The sequence below is a fragment of the Trachypithecus francoisi genome, unplaced genomic scaffold (assembly GCF_009764315.1).
Source record: "Trachypithecus francoisi isolate TF-2019V2 unplaced genomic scaffold, Tfra_2.0 Lachesis_group12, whole genome shotgun sequence".
NCBI classification, from domain to species: domain Eukaryota; kingdom Metazoa; phylum Chordata; class Mammalia; order Primates; family Cercopithecidae; genus Trachypithecus; species Trachypithecus francoisi.
In genome coordinates this window covers 90,550,782-90,570,603 of record NW_022681457.1, presented here as the reverse complement: position 1 = coordinate 90,570,603, position 19,822 = coordinate 90,550,782, and the positions used below count along the sequence as shown (strand labels likewise).

The 19,822-nt window shown below is 47.5% G+C and overlaps 1 protein-coding gene across 1 annotated transcript in view; it reads left to right on the top strand.

Moving 5' to 3' along the window:
* The first annotated feature begins 463 nt into the window (after nucleotides 1-463).
* The window catches only part of CUNH1orf94 (chromosome unknown C1orf94 homolog), a 42,890-nt gene continuing 23,531 nt past the window's right edge, over nucleotides 464-19,822 (top strand). Inside the window, exon 1 of the mRNA XM_033227191.1 lies at nucleotides 464-1,697. Coding sequence (XP_033083082.1) covers nucleotides 1,378-1,697 — 320 coding nt within the window. The 5' untranslated portion in view covers nucleotides 464-1,377. The remainder of the gene's footprint in view (nucleotides 1,698-19,822) is intronic.

Sequence of the window (19,822 nt, the reverse complement as noted above, 5' to 3'; positions counted from 1 at the left end):
TAGGGGCCTGTTGATCAGTAAACAGCTAACTTAGCCCTTCTCCCAGCACCTCGGACCTCCTACCCCTGCTCCTGCCCACCTTCTGAAGCAGTCTCAGTACTCAAGGGCTAGATCAGGCCTAGAGTGCTGGGGTCTGAATCTCAGCTCCCCTTTTCTTAGTAGGCCTTGGACACTATCATTTATGACTTTGAGATTCGCTTTCCTCCCATTTAGAACGATAATAAAAAGTGGTACTAATTTCACGAGCTTTAATAGGATTGAATGTGAGCGCAGTGCTTGGCACAGGGCAAGCGCCCCATAAAATGGCAGTTAGGATTAAAATCGAGGATGAGGGGGGCCCCCAGGCAGGAGCTGAGGTTTGTGTGGAGCGGTGAAGTGGGGCGGCGGCGCGTTTGGCTTTGACTTCTGATCCCCCGAAGCGCTCTGGGGTCCTTTGGGCCCCACCCCCACCAACCCCACTGGCGGGTCTTGGGCTCCGAACCCAGGGCGTCCCGCGCACCGAGCCGTTGCGTTTGAAGCCCACAGAAAGAATTCCCCCGCTCGACGACGGCGAGGGTGTGGGAGCCATTGGCAGGGCAAATTGGTGGGAGCCGCCCGGCCCAGCCTGCCTTGCGGAGTCAGCGCGCTCTTGAGCTGCTGGGCCCTTCCCGGTGCCCACCCCGCGGCGCGGCGCGGCCGGGGCAGGGGTCTGCTGGGGGCCGGGACTGAGGGCTGTGGGCCCATCCACACACGCCGCGTCCCTTCTTTCCCGGGGCGGCAGAGCAGCAGCGGGAGACCGGGAGCAGGTGGGGTAGGGCGAGAGTAAAGCAAGAACTGGGCCGGCGGCGGGGACCGGGCCGTTGGCGCTCGCTCTGCGAGGGGCTCCCTGGGAACGCCCAGGCGAGCGTTTCCTGAGGGGCCCCGCCCCCCGGGTGCCTACCATGGTGTCAGGCCGGCACCCAGTTCTCCGCATGTCTTAGCGGGCCAGCATGGGCTGAGCCCAGGCGCCGCCAAGTTGTCACGGCGGCGTCGCAAGGGGGCAGTGCCAGGGACTGTGGGGAGAGCCACCCCTCCCCCTCCAGCTGTTCCCAGATGTCATTCTGCCCGCCCAGGCGCCTGGTTCCTGAGCTCCGGGGCATTCCACTGTTCCTAAGCTACTGGTTTTTGTTGACTTTTAAATATTTTCTTCTAAGGGAGAGGGGGAGGGCGGCAAAAGTCAGGAAAGAGCAAATAAAAGCAAATCAAAATAAGCCCTCCCCTCCCCCCAAAAAAACTGTCCTCCACCCACCCCTCCCGCACAAATCGAAGGCCTCTGAACCTAACCACCTTGCGGGAGCGACAGCCAGACAGAACTGACCCACTTCTGCCAAGACCCATCCTCATCTCCCTTTCTGGTGAATGAGGAGTGGTGGTGGATGTCTTCTAGCCCTGGGTGGACAGAGGGGCTTCCAGAAAGAGCGGAGGAGGATGGCCAGTGGGAATGGGCTTCCTTCATCCTTGGCCCTGGTGGCCAAGCACCCCTGCGCCCTGGGCCCATTCCCCAGATACATCTGGATCCACCAGGACACACCCCAAGACAGCCTAGACAAGACTTGCCATGAAATCTGGAAGAGAGTTCAAGGCCTGCCTGAAGCCTCACAGCCCTGGACCTCCATGGATCAGCTCTCTGTCCCCTTGGCTGGAACTCTAAGAGGCAATGAGCTCAGCTTTCGAGAAGAGTGAGTACCCCCCTATTCCATTGGCAGAAAGGGAGGAGGGAGGAGATGAAGTCTGACCTTCTAGGGGAATGTTCTGGCCCACCGTTGAGGCTGCTGAAACCCTAAAGGCTGTATATTGCCCCTTCCATGGTCCTTTGTCCAAGCGTTATAGAAGAGCTGACCAAGGTTCTGATGTTTCGTGGGTGAAGAGCCAGATTAGGGCTATATTTCAGGCTGCCTCTTCACTAGCCTGCTAAGCAGACATCTCTCATCCTAAACACATGTGAATCTGAGGTCCTTGAAAAACCACCCTAGCCAAGGCTAAGGGTTATATGGCTTGTGGCTTTCCCCAGAAGCAATTAGAAGATCCTTTCCCTCTCCCACCTAAAGGCTAGGCATTCACATGGATGAGACTGATGGTTTTAAATCACATCTGGAATTCCCTAATACAGGGAGCAGCTGTCCCATTCAGCCTCCACAGAAGCTGCTGCAAGAGCACACATCAAAATATTTACTGGGAAGGCACTGACATATTCAGAGGACATAATAGAAAATTAAAGTGCGGGAAGATGGCTGTAAATAGCCCGTTTCCTGGATGGGAAATCCTGTGTCTGGGAAACACAGAGCTAAGTGTTTTTCCATCAGGGCAAAGTTGGGCAGATATTGTTGGGGATAGATATTCGAAAGGAAAGGAAGGAGCAGAGAGGAAAAAGGGACCTCATTAGGAAAAGAAAGTAAATCTGCTGTGGTTATTAATACCACTGTTGAGCACTTATTTCACATTTTGCATCTTCAAAGTGGACTGTAAACTTAATTAATGCTCCCAGAGTCCCTATGAGGCAGGTATTAGTGTCCCCATTTTACAGATGGATTAAGTGTTAATAATTAAGAGCTAATTAAAGACTAACCGATAATTAAGTGTTGCCTGCTCCAACACATGCTACAGCTCAGTTCAGAGATGCTCTGGAGTTGGGGAGCCATTCAGGCATTTATCAGCTGCCTCAGGTTTCAGGGATGCCAAAGCAAGAGCTAAGAAGAAACGCAAAGTGTAACTGACACTCACCTCTGCACTACCTGCTGTCCCTCTGTGGGCTCATTTACTTACTGCAGATGAAGGTGGAAGGTACTTTGGCTAGTCCTGCCTCCCTGCCCTGTGCTCAGCACGACATGGCTCAGACAGGAATGGCCTATCTACAGCCAAAATCCTGCTGTCAGGCCCTTCAGTGGCACTGAGCCCTTCTCCCCTGCTCATTGCCATCTGCTCCGGGACAGGGCCTTGGCAGGAGGGCCCATGGGGCTGTGCTCAGCTCTTAGTGGCCAAGGAGCTGATTGTCCACTTCGTGGACCAAGGGTCAGTAGCAATTTCCAGTAGATGGCACCCTCTTTGCCAGGTCACACGGAGTTAATGGAGACAGACTCTACTTCCAGTCTGCACTTGGCTGAAAATTGAACTGGTGCACCTTTGGCCAGCTGCTTAACTCCATTTGGCCTTTATTTCCTCATTTGCAAATTGAGGATGATAATGCACTGCCTTGTCCACCTCAGAGTTGATAATGAGGATCCGATGTGATGGGAGACAGGGAAATGAAAGATGCATTATACAAATCAGGCTGCCCTTAACATGTACTTCTTCAGGTTGAGATTTGTTGTTGTTGTTGTTGTTGTTGACGGCTTCAATCTGGGGTTTCACACTATGCTCCATATACCTCAAGGTGCTTCAGGGGTACCGTGGAGTCAAATGGGCTGGTTGCTGGGCCCCAAAATCCATTTCAGCCAGAGCTGTTTAGCTTTCATCAGTTTTACTTACTGGAGTTCTGAGAAGGGCTGAATTTGAAAAATACGTTTCTGCTATTGAGAAAAGAGATAGGAAACCACTGACTTAGATGAATAAATGATATCCTAATTGTCAACAAAATAGAACACAATCAGCTATTCTTAAAATAAAGGCGGTGTGCTGGTGGAGTCAGAAAACTCTGGTTTCAGATTCCATTTCAGCCCCACGACATTTGAAGAATTTGTTATGGTTTAATTTATCTAAACTTTGGTTTCCTCATCTGCCAAATGGAGATTAATACTACACATTTTGTAGGATTGTTGGAATGACTAAATGGGATATTTAAACATCTATGGTAATAATTCAGATTTGTAAAAATTCCCTGCAATTCAGATGTGATCATTTCTTTAAGCTCTACAATTATTGTATGAGGTAGGTACTCTTTTGAACTTTCCATCTCTTTTTACTTTTTATTATGCAGATTTTCAAACACGTAGAATAATATGGTGAATATCTATGTGTCTATCACTGAGTTTTGATAATTATCACATTGTGCCATTCTGGTTTCAATTGCTACCTCCACCCCTCCATTTGTAAGTGAAATTCCTTTTACAGATAATGTGGTTGAGGTTTGGAGGGTTTAATTTCTTTGCCCAAGGTCCCACAGTTAGGAAGTGGTAGAGTTTCAGAAATGAAACCCAAGACCACCTTGGCCCTGAGGCATTAATGTCGGCTGTCCTCTCTTAGAATCTGAGGCATCTTTGAATAGTCAAAATATTTGGGAGTCCCATGTTCTGAATGATCACACACATAGTGAAAAGCCAGAAAGCTGTTCTTATTGTTTCTAGAATGCCTTCAGGTGCACAAGACATCTCTCAGCTAGTCTTTCTGCTGCTTAATTTGTAGACCCGGTTTTGGTGGTGTTTTCTTTTATTGGGGTAGATAGGTAAGTGCATTCTAGAACTCTTTTTGGCCAGAATTTGTTTTTCTTGACTCTGTACCTATATATCATAGGAACCCAGATATTTCAAATTTGAAAGAGATTTTTGAGGTCATCTTCTGCTGATTGAATCCCCTCCTTAGTGTCTCTGCCAAATGGTGCACTTGTACCACTTGTACAGTTTCTCAGATGGGAAGCTTACCATTTCCCTTTGCTGCCCCTTCCCTTGCTATGAACCCCCTCAAAACACCATTTGCTTTCTATCACTGAAATATGTCTCTATCAAACTAATTCCCATTGATCTGGATTCTGCCCTTAGTACTCCAAGCCAAAGCTATTTCCTTTTTCTTTCAATACCCCTTTAGATAGTGAAAGACAGCAAGACAGCAACAACATTCCTTCCAGAATGTTTTTGTCTCTATAAGCTAATCACCTCTGGTTTTCTGTTTCTCCCCACTTGCCAACTTAGTTTCCTGTCCACACAGTTGGTCCTTGTGGCAGTGTAACTTTGAAAGTCAAGTACAGTAATCCGGGGTGATCCAATCCATGTAGATTGGATCCTCCCTGTCTGCATTCCGGTTCCTGTTAACAACGACCAATACTACACTCTTTTTCCCCAAGCCGACTTTCACTCTATGGACACATTTTCAATGTATTAATTCATTCACTCAATTATTGAGTTAACAAATATTTGTTAAACATCTACTATATGCTAGAACTGTGTGAAAAACTAGGGGGAATGGAGCTGTGAACTCCATTAATCTCTGTCTTCCTAGAGCTCACATTCCAGTATAGGAGAAAAAAGAAGCATGTAAATACAAAAACTGATAACTTCGGAATGTGAAGAGAATGGTATTCCAGGTGGAGGAAACCCATAAGAAACACATAAAAATAAACAAGATAATTTCGGTGACAAGTGTGATGATGGAAATAAAGCAGAGTGAAGTGATAGGAAGAGCTCCTTTAGGCCAGGTGTCAAGGAAGGCTTCTCTGAGGAGATGTGATTATCAGGGCTGAGACCTGGGTTCTAAGAAGGAGCCAGTCAAAGGAAGTTCTGGGAAGAATGTCTGGACAAAATGAAGAGCAATGGTCAGGCGTGGTGGGTAAGGCCTGCAGTTCCAACACTTTGGGAGGCTGAGGTGGGCAGAACGCTTGAGACCAGGAGTTCGAGACCAGCCTGGGCAATGTGGCGAGACCTCATCTCTACAAAAAATACAAAAATTAGCTGGGCATGGTGGCACACACCTGTAGTTCTAGCTACTCGGGAGGGTGAGGCAGGAGGAACACTTGAGCTCAGGGAGGTCAAGGCTGCAATGAGCCAAGATTGCACTGCTGCACTCCAGCCTGAGTGACAGAGTGAGACCCTGTCTCAAAACAAAGACAAAAGGAAGAGCAAATGCAAAGACTGTGAGGTGGGAGTGAGCCTAGAGAGGGACAGTGAGACTAGAGAGTCAAGAGGGGTGGGGACATGGCCACGGTATAAGTATAACAGAGACAGGCAGGCAAGGCCTCAGGAGGCCTGGAGGATCACTGCGGGGAGTTTGGATTTTATTCCACATGTTATGGAACACTTTTGCAGGTTTTTAGGAAGGGGTGTAACAAGAACATATTCACTAACGTTTGAATCTCTGTCCAACTTCTGTGTGGAGACGGTTTGTAAGTATGTGAGAGACGAAGTGGGAGGCCTCTGGGAAGATACTGTCAGAGTCCAGGGGAGGCCTAATGGTGGCAGTGGCTGGGTAGGAGTGACTGCAGTAGGGATGGAAAAAGTGGAGGATTCAATGTGTGTCAATGTGTGTTTTAAGATGAGCCAATGGACCTACTGAGGATTTGGGTACACAAACAGAGACATTGAGGCTCACGCTCTGTTTCATGCACTAGTTCACTTGACAAACAAGGACGGCGGCCTGCATCAGTATCAGTGTGACTGGGATGTTGAGACCCAACACTGGGAAACTCAAGGTGGGGAGTGTAGGGCTTCAGTGGAAAGGATTCCAACCTGTGGCCCATGGGGGTCTCTGAAATCATTCCCCAAATGCTGAGAGATGTGAGGATGTCTTTCAGGCAAAAGGATGTGCAGAAGCTTTCCTCAGATTTTCAAAGAGGTATTGACCCCTCCAAGAGGAGAAAACACTAGCTAAGAGTATTAGACTCTAAAGATCTCCAGAGCTAGTTTCTAGTCTAAAACATCAGCCTGAGTTCCATGTCTGAGTCTTGTCTTTATTACTCCCATCACCAAGTTTCAAGCTTTTAAAATAATAATGACAATAAAAGAGGCTATGTATTCCAAGCTTGAGCCCCTGGTTGGACAGTGTGCCATTTACAAAGGTGGGGAAGAAATGGGGAGCGACAGGTTTTGGGGGAGAAATCAGTAGTTCTGTCTAGTGCTGATTTAACTCCAAAATCTAATTAGTCTTAAGTTTGGGCTTAGAGAATTGTGGCAAGCCACTTATTCAAGGATTACTTATTCATTCATTTCCCTAATCTCTAAAACTTCAAAGCCTCAGAATGAGGTCTTTGGATTTGCTGTTGACTCCATTGCCCTAACTACAGAATGACATTTGTTCATTCTTCATTCATGAATTCATTCAACAAACGCAATTGCCTTCTCAGTACCAGGCTATATGGTGGGTCCCAGGGATGCAGAGATAAGTAGAACAGAAGCCCTTTCCTCAAAGAGCTCCCAGTCTAGTGGGTTGGATGAACACAGATACATCTGACAACAATGACATTCAACAAATATTGTGGGGTGTGGTGGCTCATGCCTGTAATCCCAGCACTTTGGGAGGCCGAGGTGGGTGGATTACTTGAGGTCAGGAGTTTGAGACCAGCCTAGCCAACATGGTAAAACCCTGTCTCTACTAAAAATACAAAAATTAGCTGGGTATGTTGGCAGGTGCCTGTAATCCCAGCTACTCAGGAGGCTAAGGCAGGAGAATTGATTGAACCCAGGAGGTGGAGGTTGCAGTGAGCTGAGATCGTGCCATTGCACTCCAGTCTGGGTAACAAGAACAAAACTCCGTCTCCCCCCCCAAAAAAAAAATTAGTATTCACCTATTACTGAAATGTTTGAAAAAAAAAATACAATGGTGGAAAAGCTGGGGACAGTCACTGACCTCCTTTATGAACCTTCAACATCTTGCAAAAGGCAGATCGCAACACATATAGTAAGTGTTCTGATGATGAATTGCCAGTGCCGTGGAAGCACACTGAGACGCACATGACTGAACATGGTACTTGACCACTGGACCGGGCTTGGTACTTAGGGAAGTCTTCCTCTCAGGGAAGCAAGCTGAAGCAGCAACAGATGAGACCCCTGCACTGTGTGATGAAAGATGCAGGTATAATCTCCTGGGAGCAGGAATGTCATGATTAATAACTGCAAAGGTTTCCATAGTTGTGTCCCTTAGCTAGGTCTTGAGAAGAGAGAAAGAACCGCCTACAAGAAACAGCCCAGCAGCAGGTGCAGGGAAAGATGAGAAGTTCCATGGGAGCGAAGTGTAGCATGTGTTAGTGACCAGGGGAAGGTGGTTCCAGCTTGCTGGGTGTGGTTGGCTTCCCTGGATGCTTCCAGGCCCTCTGTCAGCACCCAAGACTTTCCCATTTACCCATCATAATAAACCTGGTCTGCAGAGTGGAAAGGCTTTGGGGCATTATTCCAAGGCAGACTCAGGTAGGGAGATTAATCTACCAAAATAAAAGAAATCTGTTTAAGCATTTTTTAAAAAATAGAAGTGGTTTATTGATTGGCAGCTTTCTGGGGCTATTTGTTGCAAGAAGGAAGAAGGCTTTTTTGCACTTATTTTGGTAAACTTTCACTGTTGGCTTCCATTGGCCAGTTCTCCATGCTGGTGAGCAAGTGATATTTGGGAACCTACTGGGCTTCCTTGCTTGAATTGCTCTCCCAACGAACAACTATTTGTGCTACTGTTATTTAAACAATTGGATGAACCCGACTTCTCTGGAAAAGTTGCTTGGAATACATAGCCTTTTTTTTTTTGGCATTATTTTTTAAAAAGCTTGAAACCTGGTGATGGGAGTGATAAAGACAAGACTCAGACATGAAAACTCAGGCTGGTGTCTCAGACTAGAAGCCAGCTCTGAAGATCTTTGGAGTCTAATCCTGGCTAGTGTTTTCGCCTCTTGGAGGGGTCAATACCTCTTTGAAAATCTGAAAAAAGCTTCTGTGCAGCCTTTTGTCTGAAACACATCCTCACATCTCTCAGTATTTGGGAATGATTTCAGAGACCCCGTGGGCCACAAGTTGGAACCCTTTGCTCTGAAACCCAACCCTTAAGCAAGTGTCTCCCTCTCTCCTTATTTTATTTTATTTTTAAATTTATTTTTATTTTTTAGATGGAGTCTTGCTCTGTCACCCAGGCTAGAGTGCAGTGGCGTGATCTTGGCTCACTGCAACCTCCATCTCCCAGGTTCAAGCAATTCTCCTGCCTCAGCCTCCCAAGTAGCTGGGATTATAGGCATGCATCTCCATGTCCGGCTAATTTTTGTATTTTTAGTAGAGACAGGGTTTCACCATATTCATCAGGCTGGTCTCGGACTCCTGATCTCTGGGGAACCATCTGCCTTGGCCTCTCAAAGTGCTGGGATACAGGTGTGAGCCACTGCACCCAGCCTTTCCCTCTCTTGAGCTTCCCAATGCTGAGTCTCAACACCCTAGTCCCATTGACACTGATGCACCCCCGTTCTTGTTTGTCAAGTGAACTAGTGCTAGCAGACACTGGCCCTTCCCTCCTCCAGCCTGCCACATGTCCTAGCAGTCCCCCTTCATGATGGCCTTTGGCACCTTGCCTCCCTGCTCGTCTCTCCTCTGCCACCCTCACCACATCTCTTCTCACTGCATTTGGTGCCTTTCTTTCCAGGATGCCCTCCACCCTTCGCCAATTTCATCTTCTGAAGCAGGTCAGCAGCACTGCTCAGATATCTCTCATGGCTCCCCCTGTCCTCTGGCCCCTTGGGCCTGGTTTTCAGGGGTCTCTGTAGTGGCCCTGCCTCCATCTCTGGATGCATGTCTTGCTGGTCTCCTGCACTTGCTCTATAAACCAACAGGAGCTACCAGCAGGTGCATGTCACCTTGCCTTTGCGCATGTTATTCCTCTACCAGGAATGTCCTCCCATATCTCTGTCTATCTAAATCTTAGCCGTCCTTAAGGACCTAGAATAAGTGTGTTGTCCTCTGAATTATTTGTTGCTCACATCGTTCAACATTTTTCTTTCTCTTTTTTCAATGGTCCTCTTTTTAATTGAAATAAACAACTATATTCCACCTCTTTCCTAAGTGATTTAAGGTGGCCCAGATAACAAAAAATAAGGAGACAGGTGGATTAGAGTTACAGCACCCTTTCTAGCTGTAACCAAGTTCCCCAAACTTTCTGTGCCCTATTTTCCTCATTTGAAAAACTGAGAAAAGTCAGAACAACTATTTCAAGGGATTACCATGGAAGCAAATGAAACGATATATATAAAGCTCACACAGCACTGGGAATAAGAGAAGGACTTGATGTTCATCATCATCATCACCATTCCACTGTCATCATTGTCATTATCATGGATAAAATGATAGGACATGATTGATATGAGACAAGGAGATTTATATGCCAGGAAACTTAGGCTGAAGGGAAACTACTCAACTGATGACAGCATCTGGTTTGAGATTCTTGGCAGCCAGGGCATAAAGGGAGATCATAGCATTCGGTTTTCATAACTCATGTTGTATTCTAGGAGAAAGCAGAAGGGGTCATCATGAGAGACAAATGCTTCCTTAGCACTGAGAACAACGTGGGATGGATCTTTTGAGGATGATAGAATGGAAGAGTCAGTTTAAAATTAGCTCTCTCCTTGACCATTGGCCAGAGGGAAGGACACAGCCCCTTACTCGGGGCTATCAGCCCAGTTCCAGTGTGGGATTCTGACGAGGTGGTGGGCACCTGGCACATATCGTGTGCTGCCTTGTGGCAACAATTCCTCTTCTGCTACTGCACTATGGGCTTCTTAAGGGCAAGGTCTGTGTCTTACTCATCTTTGTCTCCCCAGTGCCCAGCTGAGTTCCTGGCACTTGGTGGCTATGCAGTGGGTATGAATAAATAAGGAAGGGAATGGTGAATGAGCCATAAAACTGCCACCACCCAGAGGTAGCCAGGATCCAAGCAAGGGGTCATGGTTATCAGAGGAAGCACAGAATATCAATAACTCAAGACATCGCAGGTTTTTTCTCCTTCTGTCTTAGTCTGCAGAAAACAGAACTAATATTTTCTTGAGCACCTTGTATGTGCCAGGCTCTATATTTTAATTTTCCTCTTTATTTCACTTTCTTAGCAACCCTTCCCAGTAAATGGTTAATATTACTCCCATTTTATAGATGAGAAAGGTGAGGCTCAGAGAGGTTAAGCAACTTGCCCAGGGTCATCGAACTCAGAGGAAGCAGAGCAGGGATACGAGTCTGATGTGGCTTCAAGGCTTGAGTTCTACCCTGAACCTTGGGCCCTTCTGAATAGCCCTTCCATGTCTGCTTAGCACCAGGAGCCATGAGTGGTGAAGAAAGATGAATCATGATTAACGTCCCACTTCCTGTGTCCCCCTTTGTAATTTAATTTTATGGTTTCAGGAGCTGTGTCGCAGGTTGTGGGAGCCTGCAGAGATGGGCCACCAGTGGTTTGGTTTAATCCCCTTCTTAATATCTTTGTTGCAACGTTATTTCCAATTCAGCTCCCAAGTCACAATAAAAAAAAAAAAACACCTCTTCCTTAGAGTAAGCCTTTCCTTATTAAACGGATTCAAATGAAAAGTTTTAAAGATAATTTGAACAATAAGAATCACTCTGTACCTCCCAGTCGAAGTTCCTTTATTGCTGTATTTATTCCCTGGTATTTCCTGTCTCATTCCCCAGTTCACTGAATCCCCCCGCCCTGCCAACCAACACTTCTAGTTCTTGCCCAACTCACCCGGTCCCTGGAGGGAGAATCAGGTGGAGGACATTGTGGGGAGCAAGGTTTCTCACTTCCACCTGACAATATGCCTTCTAAGGCTGTCTCACCTGCCCTAATGAGCAGGAAATTATTGCAAAGCATCTAGAGGGAAATTCTCACTGGGTGGGTGTCAGCAAGTGCACGATTGCATTAAAACCAGGGTGGAGAAGTGGTATGCGAGACTGGGGGGAAAATGGGGATGCCACAAGTGGAGGAAGAATACTTGCTCAAAATGCAGATACCTGGGCCCCATTCTAGATCAGTGGAATTGCTATTTCTCCAAGGGTGCTCAGGAATCTGTATTTGAAACCAGCACCACAGGTGACTCATGCATGTGTATGAAAGGTTCTCTGATACTTTGGAAGGGGGTCAAAGATGACGAAACCTTAGTCTGGCACATCTTTGAGAAGGAGGTGTTTCAGAGAAAAGTGTGGAAGGAAGGAAGGAGACTGACCTTTATTGAGTTCTAAGTGTATGCCAGGGACATTTAAAAAAAGTTGAATCTACTATGTGCGAAGACCTTTGGTAAGAAATGACGTGAAATAAAGTCCAGGCTTGGCATTAAGGGAGCTGAGAGACTTCACAGTGTTGCCTCCTTTAACTTTGGGTATCACCATCCCCACTTTGCAGATGAAGAGACCGAGGTCTCCGTGATTTCCCCAATTTTATACCTTTAGTAACCCAGGCTCCTGGCTGTGAATCAGGGCCAGTGGGACTCCAAAGCCTGCAGCCAGGCTTGGCTCTCCCACACCACGCTGTCTCAGTCAGAGCTGCTAACATTTGCATAGCGCTGGTTACAATTTACCGAGTGCTTTCACATTTATCACCTCACTTAATCCTCACTGCGGCCTGGAGGGTGGAGGAGGGCTGGGTGTGGGGAGGCCAAAGCTTTCTCCAGCCCTCAGCTCAGTCCCCTGCCTCCTATCAGGAAAGTCCCAGGAGACAGAGCTTAAGGAGTTTCCATGTACCTTTGGGACATGGGTTCACAAGCCCTGGCACAGCAACTGAATGAATCTGCAGTTTCTCTCAATTGTTCCTTACCGCCAAGCTGAAAGAAGTCAGCCTAGACCCCCCAGATAGTGAGAGAGGTAGAATCCACCTTCCTTCCCTGTTTTATTTCCTTCCTGCTGGTTTTCCAGGCAGGAAGGCTATGGTGATTTGTGTGTTTGTGTGTGTATGTGCATGGGTGTTGTGTGTATGTGTACGTGGGTGTGTGCATAGGTGTGCATGTGTATGCACGGATGTGTGTGTGTGTATGAGTGCGTGTCCATGCGTGCAGGACGTGTGCAGATGGATGTGTGTGCATGACTGTTTGTGTGTACATGTGTACGTGTGTATATATGTGCATGGGTGTTTGTACATGGCTGTGGTATATTTGTGTGCATGGCTGTGATATGTGGGCATGGCTGCGGTACGTGTGTGCATGTGTGAATGGGTGTACGTGTGCATAGTGTGTGTGCATGACTGGTGTGTGGTGCATGGGTGTATATGTGCCTGAGTGTGTGTGTGCATGTGTGTGTGTTTGTGTGTGTGTGTGTGTGGCTATGGTGTGTATGTGGGGAGAGGGTACCTGGGTAATTCAGTGAATCCTGGATCTGGAGGAGAAGGAAAATGAAGGAAGACACAGGCAGCTTGGCAGAAGTGGCCACCTCCCTTACCTTCACACTGGGCAGGAGCCACACTGGGTGCTGTGACATGCACCAGAGAAATAGGTCTCTGTCAGAGAACATGGGTCTCTGATCCCTATGCAGACAGGTAGACTCAGAAGTGCCCACCGGCTTTGGCCTGAGCCAGGGTGGAGCTCCACTGGGGAAGATGCTAGGTTGAATGTCAGAGCCACTGCTTACAGGATAAGGGGCCTCTCCTAGCCTGGGACCTTTGGTGCCCTCCCCATGCTGGACCCCTGCCTGTCCACTGAGTTCTGCCTTCTGCTGCCTCATCCTCCTGGCACTTGGCTGGCTCCTGGCTGGCTCCTGGCCTCTGGCCCTGCCTGAAACTGAGGCTCAGAGAAGGGAAGTGAATTGTAGAAGGTCACCCTTCAGAAAGGACAGAGTTGGGCTTTGAATCCAGGTCTCCTGACTGCAAAGCCCTTGCTCTTTCTTCTTCTTCCACTGTTAGGGGAAGTGGAGGGCAGGGGTAAGAGGGGAGATTTGGAAGTCACATGGGCCTGGGGCCCAATGCCACCCCAACACTTATTCTCTAGGGTCAACTTGAATACATCATTTAACCTTCCTGAGCCTCAATTTCCTCTTTCTCAATTGGGAAGGAAGATGCTTTGTATCCCTCATGGTTGTGGTGGGGACAAGTGCCACCTGCAAAACCCAGTACCTAGCAAACTCCTCGCAAATACTGGTTCAGGCCCCGGTCCCCTCCTGTCACTCCTCTAGCTTTTCTTGGGAGAAATAACTCTCACCCATGGAAACCAGAGCCTGACATCTCCCTGCCTAAATCTCTCCAGTGGTTTCCCTATACCTTTAGAACAAAATTCCTTAGCATCACCTCCAAGGCCTGGCAGATTCTAACTCCTGCTTTGCCTCTAACTTCTCCCCTCCACCTCCATTCATGTGCCCCACCCACTTGGACATCATTCCCAACGATGCACCAAGCTCTTTCCCTCCTTATGGTCTTTGCACATGCTGTTCCCTGTGTCTGACAAGCTCTTCTTTGCATTCGTTATCTGGCTAAGTCTTTATTCTCCTTTAGGCCGCAACTTAAAAGACAAATGTGCAAAGAAGCCTATTCTGCTCTCCTAACTTAGGTACCTATTACTAGTATTCTCACACACAGCATTTCACTGTTGGTTTTCAGAGCAACATAGCTAGTGGTTAAGAGAGCAGCATCAGAGCAAGATTGCCTCAGACCACTGGCTTTGTCCCTTAGTAAGTCTGTGACCACAGGAAAATTACTTAACTTCTCTGTCCCTTGGCTTCTTCATTTTGAAAATTGAGATGACTGTACCTATCTGTGACAGGAAGCTTTTGATATATAACAAACCACCCCAAAGCTCAGTGGTTGAAAACTATTACTTATTTAGCTCTCATTTCTATAGTTTGGCAATTTGGGTTGGGTTCAGCTGGGGGGTTCTTCCGCTGTGGGCTGGGCTTGGCTGAACTTGGCTCATGCTCACTCATGCATCTGCACTTAGTTAGGTCTGGGTTGGCTGATGCAACTTGGAGTTTTGCTCTGTGTGATGTGTTAGCCTGGGCTCGTTCACATGGAGGTTGCAAGTCCCAAGATAAATAAGAATCTAAGCCCTAATTCCCAAACACTTTTCAGGTATCTATGTCTTACAAATTAGGATGAGAGGGAACTACCAAAGAGTAAGCATACAGGAGGTTGTGATAAAATGGGGGCCATTGCTATAATTAGTCTACCTCACTACCCCACTGGGGCTGTTGGGGGGAATAAAATGAGAGTTTTTCTTGTAAAGTGCTTAGCACAGTGCCTGGCTTGTTAGTTCGTACTAAATAAATAATTAACGCTTATTATTATTTTGTGAAATAGGACTTGAGGCTTTGACATATTAGGTAGCTTTCTTTAGGACAGCCCTCCCCCCACCCCCATTAAACGGTGGGGATTTGAATCTAGTTTCCACTTCCCTCCAGGGACTGACCTCTTAACTAGTATGCTGTGCTGCTCCACCCACATAGACACATAATGGCAGAAACTCACCCAAAGCCATGAGGTTAGTCTGCAGATGGACCACAATTCAAGCCCAGGTCTGTGCCTGACCCCAGAGTCCTCCACTTCACTCTAATCAGTCAGGTTGCCTTGGGTACTGTGTTTGTCATTGGTCTAAAATTTCATTGCTGGAAGAAAATATTTGTTTTGGTATCCTCCTCCAGCAGTAACAATTTTCTACTTGCATTTTTCTGTTGTTTGGCTCAGATGAATAGCAGTTTTCATCTTTGCTCTGTGTTATCATGTACACAGAACTGCTGTTGAGGAGCTAACAGCATGCTTGCTTAGTCATTATTCTGGGAAGGGGTGCCAACCAGTCAATAGCCTTTATTTCTGTATGACTCTGTACACTGCAAATGCAGAAATAATGCACAGCATCCGAATATGGAGCTACCATTGGGCAACTATCATTTCTGGAGGTGGGCAAAGCAGAGGTGGCACCGCGTGGAGCTGGAGCCACAGAACTGATTCTGACTTGCTTTCTTTGTCAGGAGCCCAGGAGCTGGGTTAACCTACCTGAATGATTCACTGTGATAGTGTCTGTGATAGATTCGGTGGCTTTTACCAACCCCAAAGAGAAAGCAAACAGCACGGGAGAGATGCCAGGACTAGCAAAACTTGGGGGGGAAAGGTAGATTGCAGGGAATGGGGGTGAGCAGGTCTAACCGTGAACCCAGCAAAGCGGTGGGGTGCCCACAAAATCTTTCTGTGAGCCCCAAGGTGATTACTCAAGGTCAATGCGGGTTCTGTGTGGGGTCTGCCACGGAACCGCCTTGCGGAGTTTGGGAGGTCTTAGGACCAGGTCAAACAGGATGGTTAGTGCCATCTGATCAGTTCATAGGGATGCCAGGCCAGAGATGGGATGTGAGATGGAAGGCCAGCAAATGGAACCAAAGCCAGACAGGTGACAATCAGCTCTTAGAGGTCTTGGCATGGGTAAAGGCAAGTGAGCTAGTTCAGTCCTTTGTTCAAATCCCGACTGAGCTGGAGTTATGTACCAAACACTATTCTAGGTTTGGAGGCCTCTGTGGTGAACAAGATAAAGTCCCTGCCCTTGTGGAGTAAAGACACAAAAAGGATACTATTAAAATAGATGATGGTAATCAATGCTGTGAAGAAAATAAATATCGACGGAGTGAGGCTGGGGAGGGACCCTTTCAAATAACAGTCTACTGGCTGTTTTGAGACTGTGACACTGTCTCAAAGGCTACTTTGAGACTGTGACACTGGAACTGAGGCCTGAATGATGAGGAGGAGCTAGTCAAGGGACACTTGGGGGTTGCAGGGAGAAGCATTCCAAAGGAAGTGCAAAGGCCCTCGGGCTGGACTGAACTTAGTATTTCAAGGGGTAGATAAAAGCCCAACATGGCTGGAAGAGGGAGGAGATGTGGCCAATTTGTGTAGTGCTCTGGGCATCATAAAGGAGTTTGTATTTTATCCTGTGTGTAGTGAGAATCCACAGGAGGATTTTCAGCAGGGGAATGGTTTGATCTGAGTTCTGAGAATGTCCTAGCTCGGCAGGCACGCAGTTTTCTAGAATAAATAAGAACAAGCAGATCTTGTTTTCTTGAAGTGGAGGGGCGTGTTGGGAGGAGACCCTGAATCAGGGACTTTTAACTGTATGGCGAATCTCGATGGCAGCGAAGGGTTTGATAAAGGCTCTTGGGAGGGAATGGAGATGGTATGACAGTGATGGGCTTGATTTATTCCCCCAAAATGTTGATCCAGGATTACTGTCAGACTGGGAGGAGACTCTCCGGTAGTGTCCCTGAGGCTCTGCCCCAGACTCTCTCCTGTTCAACATTTCTATTTGTAAATTGGCGGAAGACTCAGAAGATGTGCTCATCAGACATGCAGCTGACATGGAGCTGTCAGGGACAGCTAATGCCACAGATGACAGGCTCAAGATTCACTGTGATGATCCTCCACAGGCTGGAGTGATGGGACGAAACCAGCAATATTCCTGATTCCATTCAGACTGGGGAAGAAAGCCTGGCCAGGGATCAGGGAGACCTTGTTGGATAACAATCTCCTGAAAGGAAGCCCAGGCTAGGGGTGGGGAGGAATTAGTGGAGGCAGCTGGACCCAGCCAAGTCCCTACATCAATTTCTTGCCTCCGAGTGGCAAGGCCCTTAGCCTTTCAGGGTCATTCTTCCCATCTGTAAAGTGGGGATGATTCTGGCTACTGCCCAGGCATGTGGGGAGGATTAAATATGAACACATATGTGGATGACTGGCTTCCTGTCTGGCCCATAGTAGGCTCATGACAAATGCAAGGGAAATATGAATTTGTAGAGGTTGGCAAGAGAATGGGTATCTTACGGCAACCTTTCAAGGGCACCTGGCAGGGCTTACAGCCAGGGTGGGCCCCTATGTTCTCGGCACACCAATGCCAGCTTTCTAAAAGTCTCATTGGTTCCTGCGGTATGTAAAGGAGAATGGCCTGGAGGGGTCAGGTCTGGAAGCCATATCCCTTGAAAGCCACTGTGAGTTCAGAATGGAGAGAAGAAGGTGGTTGCAGCTGCGGTTGGAGGGGGGAACATGAATGTTTCCTTAAACACCACAAAGGCTGCAGTGTGGGAACGAATGAGGAAGATGCTTTCTTCGTTGCTCTGGATGCCTATGAGGAGAAGTTGTGCAGAGGCACATATGGATGCCTCATAACTGAGATCTAAACATTGATAATTACATTATAATAATTATGCTGTGAGCATTTCTCGAGGGCCCACTGTGTACCCGGCTTGTGCTAAGTGTTTCGTACAACTTATAGAATGCTCACAGTCTAACCTTGACAGATGAGGAATACAAGGTGTAGAAGGCAGCTCTTGAGAGGCAGAGCAGGGATTCACACTCAGCCCCTGCTAGTTCCTGTCTGCTAGCCTGGCTTCAGGTTGGGGAGGGCAGGAGTGATCTCCCGGGTGCTGAGAAGGGACTATCATGGGGTGTTTTTTGGTACAGGGATCTCAGGGCCCTGTGGGGCTTCTAGAAGCTACTTTGAGTATGTATGTGTAATATTTGTATACAATAAAGCAGAAAGCAAATACAGACAAATAGAATGACTAGTGTGTTACAACCCTATGTAACCATTACCTGGCTTTAGCAATGAGCAACATATGGCCAATCTTGTTTCATCTATTACTTTTTCCTCCTTCTGCTGGATTAATTTTAAAGGCAGTCCCAGGCATCATTTTCGCTGTAAATAGTATGTATTTCTTAGAGATAAGGACTCTTTGTTGTTGTTAGGTATAACCACAATACCATTATCACAATTTTAAAAAATTAACATAATTGTACTGTGTCTTTCTAATTCAGTGAAGCTATTGATGTATGGCTTGCTTTGCAAAGTATTTGGGAAGGGGAGTCAAAAACTAGTCCTTCAAATGTCTGACTTCTGTGACTTGAGACTCACCCGTTCCTTTTGAGGCGGATGGTGAAGAGGAGGAAGAGGAGGGGGATCTAAAACTTGAGACCTCGGATTGGCAGCCCCTTTATTCTGATTGTTCTCAGGGGGACACAGCCGGGAAAGTGAGGCCTATTTATAGGCCTAAGTCTAGACATGGGAAGGAGGCAAAGGAAGGGAATAGGTGACAAGTCAGGGAAAGGGGACAGAAGAGAGAGTGGAGGAAAGAAAAAATAATAGAGAGTGACATTACTGCACACACAGCTCCAGTGGCCCTCCAGGAGCCGGCCAGGACCAGCTCACACTAGCTAATGCTCACAGCTGACACTGACTGAATGTTTCCTGTGCTCGGCACTGTGCTGAGCTCACATACCAGTGATCTCACTGAATGCTCCCAACCATCCCATGAGGCAGGTGATGTTAGGTGTCACACCCGTTTTACAGGGGAAGACACTGAGGTTCCAGGGTCTGACATGAAAAGAGCAGTGGTGCCTGGATTCGAACCCAGGTTTGTTTGTCTGGAGTCTGCTTTTTGCAGGTATTACTCTCTGCCTCCAAGTTTGGTAAGGTTCCCCGTGGGGGTAGAGAGGCTAATGTTCAAGAAGTATGACTGTCTTGGCTGCTGGACTATTGGTACATTCCCATGTCTTTAGTACATAGCTCTTCCCCAAGCTCCCCAAGCACCGTGGACCACCAAGTCTTTGCCTCAGGACTCATCAGGACTCAGCAACTAAAGTTTTCCTGTCTGGCACAGGAGGAAGCCTCTAAGACTGTAGACTGTGTCCACTCTGATTGACTGTTAAATGCAGTAACTACTCCCCTGGGTCTGTGTTTGGTGACATGTGAATTGTGTGCCTGCCTGTTTCTATTCGTGTCTGTGTGTGTGTGCGCTTGTACACAATGAGCATTATCAGGAAGGCATGGACCCTGCTGGAAGCATTCCATGGTCACCGTTTTGGAGACTCATCATGCCCTCTGAGAGGCTGGCCAGAGCTGGATCATGTGCTGGGCCTCCAGACTGCAAAGCCTAAGCCACAGCAGCTGAGCTCCCCTATGGGGCTCCTCAATTTTTTCCCTTGGGTCTTCTTCATCATCTTCTCCTTTAGCGCTCCCATGATAGAAGGCTGAGCCATTTCCAGAATACTTGGTGTAGGCCACATCATCCACCTCTCATAGGAGCCCCTTGAGTGGGGACAGCAGATGGTTCTAGGTTGGTGGTTCTTGTCCTCCTGGGAGCACTAGGAAGGAAGGTGCCTGCTTGCCAAGGATGTTGGTGAGTTGGCCGGGGCCACCAGCCAGGCCAGTAGGATTGCAATCCTTTCTACCCCTGGAGAGAAGTGGCAACGAGGAGCCTAGAATCCAGGAGAT